Source organism: Halichoerus grypus, chromosome 11, assembly GCF_964656455.1.
Source record: "Halichoerus grypus chromosome 11, mHalGry1.hap1.1, whole genome shotgun sequence".
In the NCBI taxonomy this organism is placed as follows: Eukaryota; Metazoa; Chordata; class Mammalia; order Carnivora; family Phocidae; genus Halichoerus; species Halichoerus grypus.
In genome coordinates this window covers 42,206,063-42,226,258 of record NC_135722.1, presented here as the reverse complement: position 1 = coordinate 42,226,258, position 20,196 = coordinate 42,206,063, and the positions used below count along the sequence as shown (strand labels likewise).

Here is a 20,196-nt window from a genome sequence, read left to right as displayed (position 1 = left end):
AAAATCTTTAAAAAAAAAAAAAAAAAGAATTGAAAACCCATGCCTCTGTGACACACACACACACACACACACACACACACACAGCCTATTAACTAGAGTTCAATGTTTGTTTCAAGTTCTTTTTGTCTTTATCCCGAGGACATAGTCCAAACACCCAGTTCAAAAGTTAGTTTTTTTTCTTACCCCCTTCAGTGCGGTTATGTTACTCATTTGAAATAAGGCTCAGTTCATTTATTTGTTTGTATTCCACCTCAGGGTGGTTTTTTTCTTCATCACTTGATTGTACTGGTATCTGCTGTTTATGGAGTATGTGAAACATTAAACATGGTTCCAAAAGTCAGAAAGTATCCTCAGAAAGGTCACCAACCCCATTATCTCTACCCCTTCCCCCTCACTCCTACCCACTCCCCATGGCTAACCAATAATCTCATTAATCTCTACCTTATCCATTCAGTGCTGAAAATACATTTTCTTATTTCCCCTTCTTTCTTACACAAAAGGTAGTAGAGTGCACATTATATAGTACTTTTGCACTTTTTTTCACTGAACAATTTATCCTAGAAAGCACTTCATATCAGTTCATAGAGATCTTTCTTATTTTTTTAATAGGTACATAATGCTCCACTGGGTAAATGTACCACATTCTATTCAATCCCTCTCCTATTCTGTAAGTTGTTTCTAATTTTTTAAATTACAAACAATGCTGTGAGCTCATGCATGTGTATTTTCATACTCATGGAAGTGTATTTTCAGGGTAAAATCCTAGATCTGGGATTACCGACTCCAAAGGTAAACACATATACAGTCAAATCTACATCTATTTTATGTCTCCTGATAGAGTGCACTAAGAACAACTCATTATTTCTGCGTTATTATTTGCCCCCAAAATGCATAACCTGAATTTAACCATGAGGAAACAGACAAACTCGTATCGAGGGAACTCTTCAAATAACTTACACTCTTCAAAAATGTCAATGTCCTAAAACACAAAGACTAAAGAACTGTTCCAAATTAAAGAAGATATGGAAACGGAATGCGGTGCATAATCTGAGATTCTCTCCTGCTGTAAAGGGCATTATTGGGACAACCAGCAAAATCTGAAAAAGCTCTGCATGTTAGATTAGTGATAATAAATCAATGTTAATTTCTGATTTTAGTTACAGACTATGTTTATTTTTTTCATTTTTTATTTTTTTTAAGATTTTATTTCTTTATTTGAGAGAGAGTGAAAGTGAGAGAGATCACAGAGGGAGAGGGAGAAGGAGGCTCCCCACTGAGCAAGGAGCCCAATGAGGACTTGATCCCAGGACCCTGGGATCATGACCTGAGCCATGACCTGAGCCATGACCTGAGCCAAAGGCAGTCGCTTAACTGACTGAGCCACCCAGGCGCCCCATACTATGTTTATGTAAGCAAATGTCCTTGTATTTAGGAAATATACATGGAGAGACTTAAAAATAAGGGGTCATCGTCTTCAACTTACACTCAAATGATTAAAAAAAAAAAGATGGGGGAAGGGATAAAACAAATATGGTAAAATGTTAGCATTCGGAAAATCTGAGTAAAGTTTTTTTTAAAAAGCAACATTGGACGTTACTTTGACATTTATATCCATACTTCAAGTACTGAACATGTACTTACTTGTACACAAAGCTCTTTCTCCTAGAAAAAACATGACCATATGAGGTGACAAGGTAAGTTGGCGGGCAATATTAAACTACTAATATATACAAACAAGAAATTCTGTGACTGTAATATTTTTAATTAAACTATGATTTAATGCTATGGAACCAATAAACAATCACATTGCTTTTATAAAACACTAAAAATAAAATATAATTTATAAGGCGACAAGGAACTCATTCTATGTCTCCAGTAGCATAATTTTAGACAACTTACATTTCTTTGTTTCTTTCAGAACCACACAGAAAATAAGTGAATATATAAATCTTTGTCTTTTTCATAAAAGCCTGAGAGCTGTTTCTCTTTGCAAAGTAGAAATAAATCAAAGGCCTACCAAGGACATTACTTTAAACTAAGTTTCAATCCCAAACACAGACTCAGCAACTCTGCCCAAAGTAATTCAAGATCAAGGCCTTGCCAGAAGATTCACTATTAACTCCACAATGTCTAGAGTCGAAGTCTTTATTCATAATCACTTTTCAGTAAGTAGGGCATATAGAACTAATACTCTAAAGACACTTCTATTTTTCCTCAGAAGGAAGAAAGGGAGGAAGGAAGGGGGCGGGGAGAGAGAAAGAGAGAGAAAGAAAGGAAGGAAGGAAGAAAGAAATAATGATATGGCATCACAAAATCTGTTTCAATTTTATGAGATCAATTAATTTGAAAAGGGAACCTTTAGGGGCTCCTAGGTGGCTCAGTCGGTTCAGTGTCCGATTCTTGATTTGGGCTTAGGTCATGATCTCAGGGTCCTGAGATCAAGCCCTGTGACGGGCTCCAAGCTCAGCGGGGAGTCCACTTGAGATTTTCTCTCTCTCTCCCTCTCCCTCTCTGTCCCTGCCCCACTCTTTAAAAAAAAAAAAAAGAAAGAAACCAAAAAGGAAACTTTAGAAAGTAAAAATACTGCTTTAAAAAAGTCTCTTTTCAGGGCACCAGGGTGGCTCAGTCGATTGAGGTCTGCCTTCGGCTCAGGTCATGATCCCAGGGTCCTGGGATGGAGCCCCACATCGGGCTCCCTTGCTCAGCGGGGAGCCTGCTTCTCCCTCTGCCTGCCACTCCCCCTGCTTGTGCTCTCTCTCTCCGTCAAACAAATAAATACAATCTTTGGGGAAAAAAGTCTCTTTTCCCACCCTTTCCCCCCTTTTAAAGTTACCAATTTAATTCCTAACCAAATTAACAACTACTTTCACTTCAAAGTTTGCAAAGACCCACATTTCAGCCTCACAGGTGAATTAAAAATCTCATCCCAGTAGGCAGCTGCCTGTCGTAATCACTTTGCATTCTAATGGTATTATATCAAGGGGAAAAACAAATTCTTGACCTACTCAACAGAAATGTCCCCACTACACTCCTTCAACTTTCCCCATCCCATTAAGGAGAGACGCACACATGTTAGAATGAATAAAAAGAATGAGTTTTAAGAGACCTAAGGTTAGAATTTCCTTCTGCTTCTCCTTTGACAAAAGTGGCCATCCTCTTCCTTGTGTGCCTACCACTTCTATGCAGGAATTGCCAGCAGATCCATTTCTGATGTTACCAGAATGAGGCAATCTCTAGTAAGTACCACCATCAGGAGAGGAGCCTTATTTTTCAATCCTAAGAATTCATTTGTAAATTACTCTGAAAATGTAAAGCAATAAATATGCACACAAAAAATAAGTCTATAGTTTCAAATTCACAGGCACGAGTTATTTTAAGTGACTTCTAATTGCAGAGAGTGTCTTCAAGACACTGCAGTAGAGCACCAATTTCAGAACCTAAACTCACGCCCTTCACACATGGATCAATTAACTATAACATAAATACATGAGTCTTGAAATCTCTTCTAGGATCTCTGCCCCAGGAAAAGTCAATGAAAAAGCATTCAGCAAAAGACAAACTCTGAGTAAAAAGTAATGTCTGAGTCAGGTCCAGACTAACAGGTTGCAAGACTGACTAACACTCAACATGTGAGCAATCAACTACCCCGTACACAGCTCAAAATCTGACAAACTGCTCAATAAAGTCAGGATGCTCAACAAAGACTAGAAGCTGGGAAATTCCTCTAATTCTGTAAAACACATATGTTCTCTTCTGAGAGTTAGCAGGTAAAGCATTAACTCAAAACCCCAATAATTACTCCAAATTTCCTAAAAATCAACTTGCAACTGATAAGAAGTTTCCCCAACTCAAAACGGGATCAACATTTATCACCTAAAGACCACACAATGTGAAGAGGGGAGTTTGAGGCTGGGGTGGGAGGTGGGGGCTGCTGAAACTTAATAGACCAGATTATGTGTCAAGGAAAAATGAAGAAATTACAAATTTTGTTTTGGAAGAACAAGATAGTAATAGCAGCAAATAAAACCAGGTAACAATTATTATCAACTTACTCTGTAGATGGCACTGTGCCGAATGATTTGCATGCATTATTGTATTTATTCCAAAAACCCTAAAGATACTATTAGTCTCCCTTTTCATATAGGGAAACTGAGGCTTGGAGAACCCAAGAAACTTGACTAAAGACACACACCTAGTTAACTAAATAAGAAAGAACCTAGAGTTTCAAAGTCGCGGAAATTTGTTCACCCAAACTCAACATTTTATGGAGAAAAAAAGGGGGGGGGGGCGCCTGAGTGGCTCAGTCAGTTAGGCGGCTACCTTCAGCTCGGGTCATGATCCCAGGATCCTGGGATCAAGCCCCGCATCAGGCTCCCTGCTCAGTGGGGAGTCTGCTTCTCCCTCTCCCTCTGCCTGCCTCTCTGCCTGCTTGTGCTCTCTCTCTCTCTGTCAAATAAATAAATAAAATCTTTAAAAAAAAAAAAAAAACTAAAGCCTTGAAAAGATTGAGAGATTAAGAGATTCCTCAACATCACCTGAGTAGGGAGACCCAGAATCCAGATATGCAAAACACTCTCCATTTCACTTTGTACAATGTTAAGATCATTTCCTAATTACAGTTTACTCTCATTTAGATATTCTATTTACCAACAAAACTTAAAAATATTTTTCAAAAAACTATGAATAGAAAGATTACATATTTTACATTTTTATACACTTTATAATTTGCTAAACTCATTTTTAAAGAGGAAAAGGCACCTCAATTAAGTAATTATTGCCTTAATTTCCTATTTTGCAGCTCTTCATATGCATAGGTCCCAAGTACATCTAAGGTTAAAGAAAGTCAAGGCTAAAGACAAAGTTGTTTTTAAATTCTCCATTCACCAATTTACCATATTTTTCCTGCTCAAGATTATATAATAGAAAAATACATTCTGAACACCAGAAAGTGTCATTTCAGAAGACTTAAAAAGTAAATAAAACCAATTTGTGTCATCCTGATCTCCTACGAGAACGGACTTCCACTTGTTAAGATTATTATCCTGCTGCCATCTCCTCGCCCTCCAATTACTACTGCTAGACAATCACAGCAGAATGAATTTTAATTTCCCAAGAGTCAGACAATAAATAGTGGCTCTATTAAGTGTAGATGATAAATAGTCACTTTAGATCCACAGTATAAGATTAATATCACAATAATAATGTCTGTAGACTTATTATGCACTAGGCATTGTTTTAAGCTCTTGACATAGGTCAACTCATTTAATTTTCACCACAAGCGTATGCGGGGTACTTTCTATTTCCCCAGATTACAGATGGGGAAAACTGAGGTACTGAGAGGTTAGGTAATTTATCTAAGATTATACACGCAGCAAGTGGCAGAGTTGAGACTCCATCCAGGTGGACTGGCTTCTACCTCTGCAGAAAGTCTCCTTGGAGTCAGAGCCCCCTTTCACTGGCTCCAACTCATCTGCCTCTCCCACTCCCCTCCCTGCCTACCTTCTCTCTCTCCAAACTAGCATATAACTTCCCCCATACTCACATAAGATGCATTCTCTCTCCCTCCCACAAAGCCTATACAGTCCTTTTATCAATTCTTCCCAAATTGACTTTTCCCCAATTCCGAATTCCCTTTGCATTTAAATGTGTTACAGAATTATACACAGACACTTATACTAATAGCCATCATTAACTGAGTACATACTATGTGACACAGTGCTAAGAACATTCCCGTAATTTAAAGGATTATAAACAATGTGTGATCCCATCCATTTTGCTGATGATTAAATTGAGACTCAGTGAAGCTGAATATTCTGGCAGTGTTCTCACAACCAATAAATGACAGAGCAAGAGACAGACGCTTAAGCTGACTCAAAGCTCACTTTTTCTCTATGTATATATATGTGTGTGTGTGTTTCTCATCCATACACGCCTCCTTTACTTCTTTTATCTAGTACAGTACTATTCATAAAGGAGGTGTTTCTTTAACAAATGAATTCTAGAGAATCATTTTTAAAAACAGCAATTATTGTTATCTTAGCAGTTTCTAAAACTATTTCCCAAACACAAAAGGTTCCAATACCTTAATTAAATAACTTACAGAATTAAATACATTCAGATGGTCCCTCCCCACAAAGGACCTAAGTATGTGTAGTTTAACCTTTCAGGTGACACTTTACTAATACTGGAACCCAGGATTCTTCTCTCACTCCTCACCACCACTGCCGGCCCCCCCCAACTACAGTCCCCAAAGAAAGGCTAAGCTATAAATTGTTTTGCTTTGCCATCAGTTAAAGTCTCTCTCGGCCCTACGAAAATGCCGGCCCTGATTCTGCAGCCTGCGAAACTTAAACCAACCTCACCTCTTACTCAGTGTGATTTTTTTTTTTAACCCACTTAATGAGCATACTGTAAATGCTCATTACATAAACATCTTCTCTTCCTGGACACAAAGGTTTTAGCAGTAGTTTTTAACCCCTTGAAATACTGTAACAGCATTATTGCTCATTTAGTCAATGTGAAAGGTAACATTCACATTTATGTTAACAGTACTCTGTATTTTAATGTCACTCTAAACGTTAAGTGAAATAAGCCATTTAAGTATCCCAGCTGATAACAAATGGATGAAACGGAAACCAGAAATTAATTCTTCACCAAAGCATCTTAACAGTACTCTTGATATAGTAAGAGTATCTTTTTAACCTGTATAAAGGGGTACCTTCGTTCTCTCCCAGCATGTGCCACACCTTTTAGGTGGACAAAAGCAGAGAGACATCTGGGTTTCTCATTTTTAAAACCCCGAAAAAGATCACTCAAAACCTCTTAACAAGAGCAAATCCTAAGAATGAAGAATTCCAACGCCCTTTTCTTTACCACAAGCCCTGACTTTCGCCTCTAGCAACCAGAGAGAGCAGGGAGTGGAGGAGTGGGTTATTGGAACAGATACAGAAGGCACGCCCCGGTCGGTCATCTCCTAGCCTGGCCCATCCCAAACTTCACCTTGGCAAAGCGAGAAGCAGGAAGGCACCAGGAATTCCTAGGAAATGGTCTCACCCCTATCGGAGAACATTCTTAACTTCCTCGAAGCCACCATTTCCCTCGGGCATTATCACACACTCCCACCCGGACATATTACCTAAGAGATTACTTAAAAGAAAAGCACAAACACACACAAAGAGAAACACACAGCTCGAAGCGGGCAGCTCCGGCTCGGCGTGCACGGAGAAACCCGCAGACCACGCGGAGCCGCGGCCAAGTTGCCACCGCGATCGCACCGACGGTGCAGGAGGCGGCCGCGGCGGCTGGAAGCCCAGCGCGAGGGGCTGCAGCCCCACACCCGACGCCCCGAGCCCGGGCCGCGGGGCAGGAAGCCTGGCGCGGCGGCGCAGCCTCCCGGGAGGACTCGGCCCCGACCGGAGCGATAAGGTGGATCGGCGCTTCCCACCCTGCCAGCTCCGCCCTCCCGGACACATTCCTGAGAAGCCCGACTCCCGGGACGCCGAGCAGGGCGCCGGGCAGGCAGGAGAGCGGCGTCACGGCCGCAGGGCAGGAGGGCAGAGCCCGGCCCGCACCGCCCCCCCCCAACACCCGCCCCCGGCCCGCGCGGCGCCTCCGGGGCGGGGTCGCGGCAGCCGCCCCGCCACAGGTAGCGCGAGCACCCGCCCGCCGCCGCCCCGGCGCCCCGGCAGGCCCGGTCCAGGCACCTGGATGAACTGGATGGTGAGCGCCGACTTGCCCACGCCGCCTCCGCCGACCACCACGAGCCGGTACTTCTCCTGGCCGGAGCCGTCCCGCCAGCCGGCCGCGGCCATGGGGACGCCGCCGAGCCCGCCCGGCCACGCCGAGCCGCCGCCCGCCCTAGGCCCGGCTCCGGAGACGTGTGCGGCCGGCGGGCTGCGGGCGAGCGGCGGGCGGGGGTCCCGGGCGCCGGGAGCTGCCGGGAGGGCCGCTCCGGGCGGCGGCGCGGCGCCCGGGCTGGCCGGGTCCCGCCCGAAGCGCGGAGAAGCGGGAGGACCGCAGGGGCCAGGGGCGGCAGCGGCCGGGGGGCGCGCTCCTCCACACGTCTCCGCAGCGCCTGCCGAACGCAGCCTCCAGCGCCGCTACAAATGGCCGTCTGGGGGCCGGGCTGCTAGGCTGAGGTGCTGCATATGCATGAGGGGGCGGGGCGGGGCGGGGCCGCGCTGGCCGGGGCTGAGACTCAGGCGCTGACCCCCCGGCGGCTCAGACCCCCGCGGACCCGCCCCTCCGGTCCCTCGACTATGAGAGTGAGTTGAGTGACCGAGTGAGTGTAAGTGTGTAAGTGTGTAAGTGTGTACGGTGTGGGAGTGAGATTCTGGCGCTGACAGAGGGCGGCTCAGACCCCCGCGGCCGGACCCCTCCAATCCCTTGACTGTGAGTGTGTGTGTGTGTGTATGTGTGTGTATATACGCGCGCGCGTGCGCGTGTAAGGGGAAGTGGGTGTCAAGTGGGAGTAGGAAGAAGACAGTAGACAGTGTGTGACCATAACTGTGTAATGCCAGGGATTGTCAGGGATTATGTGGATAAAAAAATACAGTATGTGAAGGCGTGTGTGAAAAATAGAGCTGTTGTCATCTTAACTCAGTTTTTATAGGAGAGTAAATACCCTGTTACAAGAGTACAGATGGTGACCATGATTGTGTGAAAAACAGTGTGTGACAGTGATTGAGGATCAGAGCTGTGTCACAGTAATTGTGTGTGTTGGGTTGCAGTGGTGAGGGTGTGTGAGGAACATGACAGAGACTGAGCATGGGCAATAAGTCACAGTGATTGAGGGTGCATGGACAAGAGTGAATGGGACAGCCTTGTATGTGTCAGGAGAGCGTCCTAGTGGCTGCATGTATCTGTGAGAAATATTTGGTCATTGTCTAGAGGAGTATAAGTGAGAGGTTACTTTGTAATTATGTACATACTTCATACCAGGCACTGTACTCAGTGCTAGAGATCCTTTCCTGAACAAAGCCGTGTCCCTGCCCTTAGGGAACTTAGAGTCCAGTGGGGGAGACAGCCAGGACAATGACAAAACTATACGGCATTATGATAAGCGCTGTAACTATTAAGCATCATGCAGCATGTGTGCCCATAGCAGAAGCATTCACCTGAGAGTTGGGTGGTCAAGGAAGGCTTCCTAAAAGATCTGAAGAATAAATAATAGAGACAGGTGAATAATTAGAAGAAAGGTATTCCAAGGAAAGGAAACTGCATGTGCAAAAGTCAGAGCTGAGAAGATAAGAATTGTGTCACATGATTTTGAACGTATTGGGGAAGTCTGCATGCCAGTGATTGTGAGTGAAAAGGGATTATGGGGGTGTCTGGGTGGCGCAATTGGTTAAGCCTCCAACTCTTGGTTTCAGCTCAGGCCCTGATCTCAGGGTCATGGGATGGAGCCCCGCCTTTTGACTCCGTGCTCAGCAGGGAGTCTGCTTGCCATTCTCTCTTCCTCTCCCTCTAACCCTCCCACTAGTTCTCTCTCTCAAATAAATAAATAAACCTTTTTTTTAAGTGATTATCTGTGTGTATGGCAGTTTAACCAAATGTAGCAGGAATCACAGCTTTATGTAGAGGTAGTGTTGGGTAGTAGATAAGGCCATAGGCTCTGGAGCCAGACTGTCTGGATTCAAATCTTAGCTCTTCCACTAAAGGTGTGATGTTGGGAACTGAAACTGTGTGCCCCAAGTGTTGTCTTCTCTAAGGAAAGTAAGACTACTTACCATAAGGGTTGTTTTTGTTGTCGTTGTTTTTGTTTTTTTCCGTAAGAATCAAATGAGTTAATACCTATAAAGCACATAAAACAGTGCCTTGGCATGCAGTAAGATTTTATGCCAGTTTGGGGACAGGACTGCAAGTTCTTGGGCACTACCTAGTGACTTCCTTGGAACCAATAGAATGCAGCAGAAAAGAAGCTGTATAACTTCCGAGGCCAGACTGGTCAGAAGGGGCCGTGCAGCTTCCACCTGTTCTCTTGGGATTCTCACTCTGGGGGAAGCAAAGTAAGAAGTTTGGCCACCCCAAGACTTCCATGCTAGCAAGGCCACATGTAAGCATGCAAGTCCAAGGTACAGCTGAGCTCCTACTGCCGGCCTTGGGAGACATCTTGGATACCCAACGCCGTCAAGCCTTCAGATGAGGGCAGTCCCTCCTGGCATCTGACTGCAGCTGCATGAGAGACCCCAAGCAAGAGCCGCCCAAGCTAGCCCTTCCTGACCCACAAAATCATGAGCCAAATGAAGTAGTAAACTTGTTGTGCTTCTTTCAGTTTTTCATTTAGAAATTATTTCCATGTGTAAAGTATGAAGTACACCCATACACCACCTTTACCCAATTCCACTACTGTGAGCATTTTACCCCCCTATTTCTCTCTTTCATATATATATATATATATATATATATATATATATATAGGAAACACACATATATAAATTTATGATTTTATACACATATATATAATCCATATATAAAGATGAATTTTTTGAACCATTTAAGGGTAAGTTACAGACATTATGGCCCTCTGCCCCTAAGTACTTCAGTGTATATTTCCTAAGAATAGGGATATTATCTCATATAACCAGAGTACGGTTATCAACTTTAGTAAATTTAATATTGATATGAATATTTTCATCTAATCTACATTGATATTCCAATTTTGTCACTTGACTCAATAATGTGCTTTAGAGCATTTTCCCTCCTAGCACAGGATCCAGTCCTGGGTCAAGCATTGCATTTAGTTGCCAAGCTCTTTTTATGTTTTTTTAGTGTGGTACAAAATGGTTGTTTTAAACACCTATTTTTTGGAGGTGGGGGAGAGCAAAATATTTGTTACACAGTAGTAATAGCCAGAAAGGCCTCAATGACAGATATTATCATCAATGTGAAAAGGAGAAAAAGGAGAGAGAAAAGGAAGATGAGCCCACCTCAAAGAAACGCTGAGAAAAGGCCAGTTAATCTTCCCACAAATGTCTCTGGATGTCTGCCTGGCCCTATAATTTCCCATAATCCTTCAGGACCAAGAAGATGACCAAAGTGTCCCGCTTATTATGCTCCTTGCCTTCTGAAGTACCAGCCTATTTTCAGTAGAATCTATTTCAATCCACCTATTTGTGAGCCGCTTCTATGCTTGAGTCCTGCCCAAGATTTCCTTTCCTTCCTACTCTGCACCACTACGATCCCTGTGTATAGGACAATTCCTGAAACCAAGCAAGCAAACCCATCCTATAGAAAACATGTGCCGGTTGCCTCTGAGCCATCCATTTCTCCCTCCTTTCAAATAGTATCTCCAAATTTCCTCTCTAGTTTATGAATGGCACCCACCCCAAGCTCCAGGGGTTCACTCTAATTCACTTAAGATTATCAACCTCCACTGCCACAGTAATTAGCTGGAGGGTGGGTATATAGTCTAGGTCAGGGCAATCAGGAACAGATTCAACTGTGGAATCAAAACTACAATGAGATACCACTTCACACCCACTAGGATCACCATAATAAAAAAGCCAGATAATAACAATTGTTGACAAGGATGTGGAAAAACTAGAACTCTCATACACTGCTGGTAAGGATGTAAAATGGTGTCGCTGCTTTGGAAATCAGTCTGGCATTTCCTCAAAAGGTTAAACATAGACCTACCATATAACCCAGAAATTCCACCCCTCAGTATAGATCCAAGATAAATTAAAACATATGTCCATACAAAAACTTGTACATGAAAGTTCATAGCAGCATATTCATACTAGCCAAAAAGGAGAGATAACCCAATTGTCCATCCACTGATGAGTAGATAAACAAAATGTGGTATATTCATACAATAGGATTTTATTTGGCAATAAAAAATGATGAGGTATTGGTACCTGCTACAACAGGGAGGAACCTTAAAAACATCACGCTAACTGAAAGACGCCAGTTACAAAAGGGCACATATTATATAATTCCATTTATATGGAAGGTTCAAAGTAAGAAAATCCATACAGGCAGAAAGTAGATTAATGGTTGCCAGGACTGAAGAAAATGCTGAGTGGCTGATAATGGGTATGGGGTTTCTTTCTGGAGATAGGAAAATATTCTGAGATTAGATAGTGATGATGGTTGCACAACTCTGTGAAAATACTAAAAACCATTGAATTATATACTTTTTAAAGTGAATGTTATGGGGGCGCCTGGGCGGCTCAGTCGTTAAGCGTCTGCCTTCGGCTCAGGTCATGGTCCCAGGGTCCTGGGATCGAGCCCCACATCGGGCTCTCTGCTCGGCGGGAAGCCTACTTCTCCCTCTCCCATTCCCCCTGCTTGTGTTCCCTCTCTCGCTGTGTCTCTCTCTGTCAAATAAATAAATAAAATCTTTTAAAAAATAAATAAAGTGAATGTTATGGTATATGAATTATATTTTAATAAAACCATGGGAAGAAAAGATTCAATTGCAGGATTTTATCGGAGCTATCAAGGAAATGTCTTTTTACTTCAAGATGTCCCCTGTATCAACTCTATTCCTTTTTTTATTATTATTATTTGATTCAAATTTGAGTGTTCAGCAAGCAAGAAGCGTATAGGCTCAACTCCACCTAGACTTCTATTTCAAAATGTTTTCTTGCCCTTAGAAAATACCCCAAAAGCCTACACAAAAAGAAACCTTGGGGCACCTGGGTGGCTCAGTTTTTAAGCGTCTGCCTTCGGCTCAGGTCATGATCCCAGGGTCCTGGGATCGAGCCCCGCGTTGGGCTCCCTGCTCTGCAGGAAGCCTGCTTCTCCCCCTCCTACTCCCCCTGCTTGTGTTCCCTCTCTCTCTGTGTCTCTCTCTGTCAAGTAAATAAAATCTTTAAAAAAAAAAAAAAAAAAAGAAAACCTTTACAAAAACAAATCATTGATGACATAGGAGAATATGGGAAAGAAAGAACTAGTTGTCATTCAAGCCAAATAAAGATGAATTTTCATCTTAATCTGAAAAGTTTGCTTCTCGAGTAGCTGGAATAAAATAGGTAAGTATGTAAATCTTTACAAAAAGAATGACCTACAAACTTGGAAAGAATGGTAGAGATCATCCCCCTTACCTTACCGAAAGAAATCCTGTGACTGGGGAAAGAATTTCTCTCCCAGTGTCATCTAGCAAGTTGTTAGCAGGACACAGGTCTTCTGACTCCCCTGCTTAGAGCACTTTACCTCATGCCAAACTGGATGTTACCCAGAACCCCGAAGAGCCTCACAACACAGAGATGGTGTAATGCTACCAATCAAGAAAACTGTTGAACGCATCATTTTGGCTTAAGTTGAGTGACTGTCTGGCTAAAGGGCTGTCAAGAAACTTCAACAGGCAGATTCAAGACCTGATTTGGCCAGCAGATATGTTTTGGTGCATAATTCAATTTTTTAATTGAATTACCAATATGTAATTGAGTTATCAATATTTTAAAATAGGATATTTCACAAACAAATCTGGATTTCTAACTCTTCCCAATAAAATTAAAGGGAACATCTAGTAACACCAGGTCAACATTATCATGTGACAACTGGGTCCATGTAAGTACAGGCTGCCCTTGAGAAAAGGTCTGGATGCTCCTGTTCTTCAAGGTTGCCAGCAGTCCTATTGCACCCAACCCAATTGATGTTACCTGCCAGGACTTTGTGGGCTTTAAGCGTTTGCCAATCTTACTACTATCTGCCAATGCTCTCCAACTGGGATGCACATCTGAATCACCTGTAATCACCTTAAAATGAAGAACCTGGGCTCCCCTACCTCCCATCTTGATAAATAAGTTTGCAGACCAAGACTCAGAAGTTGTATATTTAAATATCCAGAGTAACCCTGAGACATCTCCATAACTGAGAACTCTTGGAGGAGAGTAGACTCATCCATGTCCACTCTATTTCAGAACAAACAATGACCTTCTCATCTGGAATGTTGATGACTCACCATCTCTAAAAACCAACATTGCCCAAATACCATCCCTGGCCCATCCCAGAGAAAGGATCTAGGGGTGGAGTGGGGAAGGAGGTACTGCTGAAACGAAGATCCCCCTGACCTCGTCTATAGCTGAGTCAGACAGAGCCCAGGCCTGATAACCAAAGAGGGCCAAACCTCAGATCAGAGAGCGTTCAGTTCTTACCATGGTTGATGGAAGCGCACCATCCCCTTATTTCCTTAATGGGCCTCTGCTTCTAATGTGAATGAATGGCTGATAGAGAATGAAACAGCCCAGCAGGAGCTGCATGCATCTGAGATGAGACAGATGCACAAATCTATTCCTTGTTTAAAGATCACACTGCTAAGAATAGAAACTGAAACACACGCTGAAGCGTGGGCACACACACACAGCCCTGAGGAAGGCCACAACAGAGCCGGAGGAATCCATAGTTTAGTGGAGGATCATCGGAGAATCATAGAGCCCTAGAGCAGAAAAAGCACCCTGAGATCATTCCCGCTAAAGCTTTCATTTTAAAGGTGGGGAAGCAAAGGCCCAGATAGAAAAGAGGGGTCCCCAGCACTGCCTAGAGATAGAGCAGAAGCGCGACTGGAACTCAGATTCTGTCTCCCAGCTTGGCGCCTGACTCAATGTAGTGCACTGCCTTGGGAGCCCCAGAGCCCAGGAGACGGAGCAGGGTCAAAGTCACACTCCCCCTTCCAGGCAGTGGCTGCCAGGAAGAATCAAGCAAGAGTGTCCACCGCTGTATCTTTTTTAAATAATGAAAAATCAAACCTACTTAAATATTCAACAACAGAGACTCGGTTAAATAAACGATGCTACAATATGAATATGGATACTACTTGGCATTAAAAATAATTTTTATTTGTATGGGAAAATGAGAATAGGATACAAATCAGTATATATGAAAATATAAAATATATACATAATAGCTACCATTTGCTGAGCACTTACCAGGAGCCTGGCATTGTGCTAATTACTGAAAACCTATTATCCAATTTAATCCACAAGTCAACCATCTGAAGTGGGTTCTATTATTATTTGTATTTTACAAAAAGTTGAAGCACAGAGATGTCATGTAGCTAATAAATGGCAGAGTGTATATTTGAACCTATGAGTGGCTCAAAGCTTTTGTACTTAATCATTATGAATAGATGAAAAGGAAAAAGGCCAGTAGGATATTCAGTTATCCTAAGTAGTGAGATCACAGGAGAGTTTTATTTCCGACTTTGCGTTTTCCTGTATTTCATTCTTTCTCCCCTTCCTTCCTTCTTTCCTTCCTTCCTTTCTCTCTCTCTTTCTCTCTCTTTTTCTCTCTTTCTTTCTTTCTTTTTTTCTTCTTTCTTTCTTTCGCAATTCCCCATTCTCTCCTACCCCCAGCCCCTGGTAACCTCTAATCTACTTTCTGTCCCTATGAATTTTCCTATTGTAAACATTTCATGTAAGCGGAATCATACAACATTTGTCCTTCGGTGTCTGGTTTATTTTGTTTAGCATAATGTTCAAGGTTCCTCCATGTTGTAGCATGTACTCATGCTTCCTTCCTTTTATTGGCTAAATAGTACCCCATTGTATGGATATACCACAATTTGTTTATCCATTTCTCTGTTGATGGAAATTTGGATTATTTCCATCTTTTGGCTATTGTGAATGATGCTGCTATGAACATTCATACACAAATATCTGAGTTCTTTTTTTTTAAGTTTTTTTTTTTAAGATTTTATTTATTTATTTGTCAGAGAGATAGAGAACACAATCAGGGGGAGCGGCAGGCAGAGGGAGAAGCAGACTCCCCGCTGAGCAAGGACCCCGATATGGGACTGCATCCCAGGACCCTGGGATCATGACCCGAGCCGAAGGCAGACGCTTAAGCAACTGAGCCACTCAGGCGTCCCACAAATATCTGAGTTCTTGTTTTCAGATCTTTTGGGTATATGCCTAGGAGTGAAATCACTGGGTCAAAGGGTAATTTTATGTTTAACTTTTTGAGGAACTGCCAAACTATTTTACACAGCAGCTACACCATTTTAATTCCCACCAGCAATGTGGGAGGGTTCTTATTTTTCCACATCTTGATCAACACTTGTTATTTTCCATTTTTGATTCTAGTCATCCCACTGGGTATGAAGTTGCATCTCACTGTAGTTTTGATTTGCATTTTCCTAATGACTAATGATGTTGAGCATATTTTCTTATGCTTACTTGCCATTTGTACATCTTTGGATAAATGTCTATTCAAGTTCTTTGCCTATTTTTTAATTGGGTTGTTTGTCTTTTTGTTGCTGAGTTGCAGGAGTTTTTTTTTTTTTTAAGATTTTATTTATTTGAGAGAGAGAGTGAAAGAGAGAGAGCTCATGAGCAGGGGGGAAGGGTAGAAGGAGAAACAGACTCCCCACTGAGCAGGGAGCCCAATGCGGGACTCATCCCAGGACCCTGGGATTATGACCTGAGCTGAAGGCAGACGCTTAACTGACTGAGCCACCCAGGCTCCCAAGGAGTTCTTTATATATTCTGAATAGCAAATTCTTATCAGAGATGTGATTTGCAGAGGTAGTCCCCATTCTGTGACTTTTCACTCCTTGATATGGCTTTTGATGCACAAGTTTTTCTATTTTAATGAAGTCCAATCTCTTCTTTTTTAAGTCGGAAAAAATATGAAGTCATGTTTATGAACAGATTTTTAAAGATTTATTTATTTATTTATTTATTTATTTATTTAAGAGAGAGAGTGAGAACGGGGAGGAGCAGAGGGAGAGAGAGAGAATCCCCAGCTGACTCTGCACCAAGCGCAGAGCCCAACGCAGAGCTTGATCTCATGACTCCTAGATCATGACCAGAGCTGAAACCAAGAGTTAAGATGCTCAACTGACTGAACCACCCAGGTGCCCCTTTTATTTGTTTTATAAACAAATAAAAATTGCTTATTAACAATTTTTAATGATACGGACAAAGCAGGAGCCAAGGTTGTACATATATAATCCAGCTGTGGAAAATTTAGTGTTTGTTAGATAATCTGGGAAAATTCACTATTCCAGGAAGAACAAGAATCAGGGTCAACACACACCAAGTACCTCTGTCGTCCCGTACCACTCAGGTTCAACTGTGCTGGTTGCTTTGTCCTTTCCTCTCCTGCAGCATGTTTCCGGAGAGAGTCGTGCCTGCTGCTGTAAGGGGACTGAACCCTGAATATCATGCTGTCTGTAGCACTCAGGCCTGGCTTATGGAGCTCCAAACAGGCCCCTCTTTAATCCACATCCCTTACCAGGACCGTGCCTATGACTGTCTTAAAGATTTGCAAAGAACCTGTGAAAGACCAGGAGTGTGGAAGAGAGAAAATGGAAGTCTTTGCTTTGGAAATGGTAAGCTAAGACATCTCTGGCCTCCAGAATAGGACACAACTTCAAATGCAGCCATATGGATTTAGGTTAGATGGCTGGTAGCACCTAGCACTAGGGCAAGGGAGACAGCTCCTCGGAGGCTTTTTAAAATGCAGTGGTTTCGAGGCCCCATTCCTGCCCCACAGGATTACACTGTTTCGGAAGAGAACTGAAAGGAAATGCTCTGTGATTGCAATCTTCCCTCCTGTGCCCCGTGAGCCACAGGATCTTTCTGTCTCCCGCAGGTGCAATACCAGTGGTCTAGTGGGAACAAATAAGGTTTTCTTCACGGGGCACTCAGGAGCGCTGGTGAGAGAGCGTGAGACACCATGCCCTAAATGTAAGAAGGGAAGGCACCTGAGAGATCTTCTACTCCACCCCCCCCAACCATATTAGTCAGTGTTGGGCATTAGGGGACCCAATAAATAACAGCCCTCTTCCTCACCCAAGTTCTGAACCAAGTGAGAAATAGGACACAGAAAACCAACAGATGGAGACAAAAATGTCAGCTTTATTACCGATAAGAGCTATACTGGAGGACATGGCTTAGAGGTGAGGCCAAGTGGGCTTGTCTATGCTGTTCCCAAAATAAACTTACCGCTGAGTTACAGGCAGGGCTGGAAAACCTGCAGGCCTCATCTTTTGGGGGGCCTGCCTCTGCACAGCTGTGGCACATACAGGAGCGCGGAATGAGCACCCCTTTAGTCTGACAGGCTGCCAAAGAAAACAAAGGGAAGAGTTAAACTGAGCATGCCCAGATTATTCTGCTGAACTCATTAATTAGATAATGCATACCTTCTTCGTGGAAAAGGATGAATAAGGGGTGGGGAGGGAGTCTGGGAGTCTCACTCTAGTGATTTTCAAATTTTAGTGGACATCAGAATCACCAAGAAGACTTATTCCCACACAGATTGCCAGGCTCCATCCCCAGGACCCTGATTCGGTAGGTATGGGGGAGGGTCTGAAAAACTGTGTTTTGTTTTGTTTTTTAAGATTTTATTTTATTTATTTGCGAGAATGAGAGAGAGTGCACACAAGCAGGGGGAGCAGCAGGAAGAGGGAGAAGCAGGCTCCGTGCTGAGCAGGGAGCCCGACGCAGGGCTCGATCCCAGGACCCTGGGACCCTGACCGAGCTGAAGACAGACACCCAACCGACTGAGCCACCCAGTGTCCCTAAACTGTGTTTTTTAACAAGTTCCCTGGTGATGCTGATGCTGCCTATCCTGGTATCACACTTTGAGAACCAATGCTTGAAGACAATCTCTCCCCTTGGAACTTAAGGAGGAACAAATGTTCCCTTCAACAGAACGTGTTTGGTGGCCAGTGACAGAAACCCAACTCAAACTGAAATAAAAAGAACGTATTGGTTCATGTAACTACATGATACAGCTGTTGCACTGACTTCAAGCTGGACCAGACTCAGAGACTCAAATGGGGTCTTTAGGACTCTTTCACTCTCTGTATCTCTCAGCTGTGCTTCTTCTACATGGCTCTTGTCTTAAGCAGGGTTTCCCCTGGGGTTGGCAAGATGGCATCACTTAAGTTCTTTCCCCTAAGCAAGTGTTTCTCAAACTCCAGCATGAATCAGAATCACCTGGAGGGCTTGTTAAAACACAGATGCTGGGGCCCAGCCCAGGAGTTTCTGATTCAGTAGACTGCGGGGGGCTGGGGGGGGTGGAGCCCAAGAACTGGCAATTCTAACAAATTCCCAGTTGATCATTTTGTTGCTCTCAGAAGAATAGCGAGAGGATGCTGGAGAGACACAAACAACAGATGTTCACTACTTTTTGTTTTATAGATCAAAAAACTGAGAGGTTAAGTGGCTGGTCTGTTTTCTCCCATTCGAAAGATATAAGTTTGTCCAAAGGACACGTAGGTACAGTAAAAAGAGCATGGGTTTTGAAGTAAGAAAACCTGATGTCAAATTCCATCCCCACCACAGACAACCTGAATGGTTTAGGGCACGCCGCTAAATGTCTTTGCTCTCTATCTGGTGCTTTAAAATGAAAATAACAGTAACACCTCCTTACAGGGTGAGATGAGGGTGTGATCATTTACTGGAACATGTCAGAGTCCTTTATAATTAAAGAAGTATTAGATGGATGGTGAGTTTTAAATTATTTTATAAGTCATGTGAGGGGGCCTGGGTGGCTCAGTTGTTAAGCGTCTGCCTTCGGCTCAGGTCATGGTCCCAGGTCCTGGGATCGAGGCCCGCATCGGGCTCCCTGCTCGGCGGGAAGCCTGCTTCTCCCTCTCCCACTCCCCCTGCTTCTGTTCCCTCTCTCGCTATGTCTCTCTCTGTCAAATAAATAAATAAAATCTTAAAAAAAAAAAAAAAAAGTCATGTGAGGGCGCCTGAGTGGCTCTGTCAGTAAGCATCTGCCTTCGGCTCAGGTCATGATCCCAGAATCCTGGGATAGAGTCCCACATCGGGCTCCCTGCTCAGCGGGAAGCCTGCTTCTCCCTCTGCCTCTGCCTCTCTCTCTGTCTTTCATGGATAAATAAATACAATCTTAAAAAAATAAAAATAAAAGTCATGTGAATCATACATAAAAATTAAAATGACACAGTTACTATTTTTGTTTAGTCAGTATTATTTTTCACCTATACAATTAAAAAGTTCAAATATTTAATAACACTAGGGTGGGAAAGTCAGGGGAAACATATTTTCATTCATTGCTGATTGAGTCCTGCCCATATCCTGGGACTTTGCAATGTACTCAGGGACCCAATGCCTCAAGAATTTCATTTATTTGCCTGATGCATTTTTCTGAACTGTGCAAGTCCATTCTTGCCACCAGCAGGCCAGTTCAGGGAATTAGCACCCACCGCCCCGCTACTCCCAACTCACACCCCCACGCTCCCAGAGCAACCGTCAGCCGATGACTCTAAGGAGATGC

At 43.3% G+C, this 20,196-nt stretch overlaps 1 protein-coding gene across 3 annotated transcripts in view; it reads right to left on the bottom strand.

Moving 5' to 3' along the window:
• Positions 1 to 20,196, bottom strand: part of RRAS2 (RAS related 2) — a 101,499-nt gene that overhangs the window by 75,684 nt on the left and 5,619 nt on the right. The window contains exon 2 of one of the 3 annotated variants that reach the window (XM_078058376.1): positions 17,895 to 18,010. In XM_078058376.1, the coding sequence (XP_077914502.1) occupies positions 17,895 to 17,972 (78 nt within the window). In that variant the 5' untranslated portion in view covers positions 17,973 to 18,010. Of the gene's footprint in view, positions 1 to 7,703; positions 8,122 to 17,894; positions 18,011 to 20,196 lie in introns of those variants that run through there. The other 2 variants (XM_078058375.1, XM_036119325.2) reach the window with 2 other exon arrangements.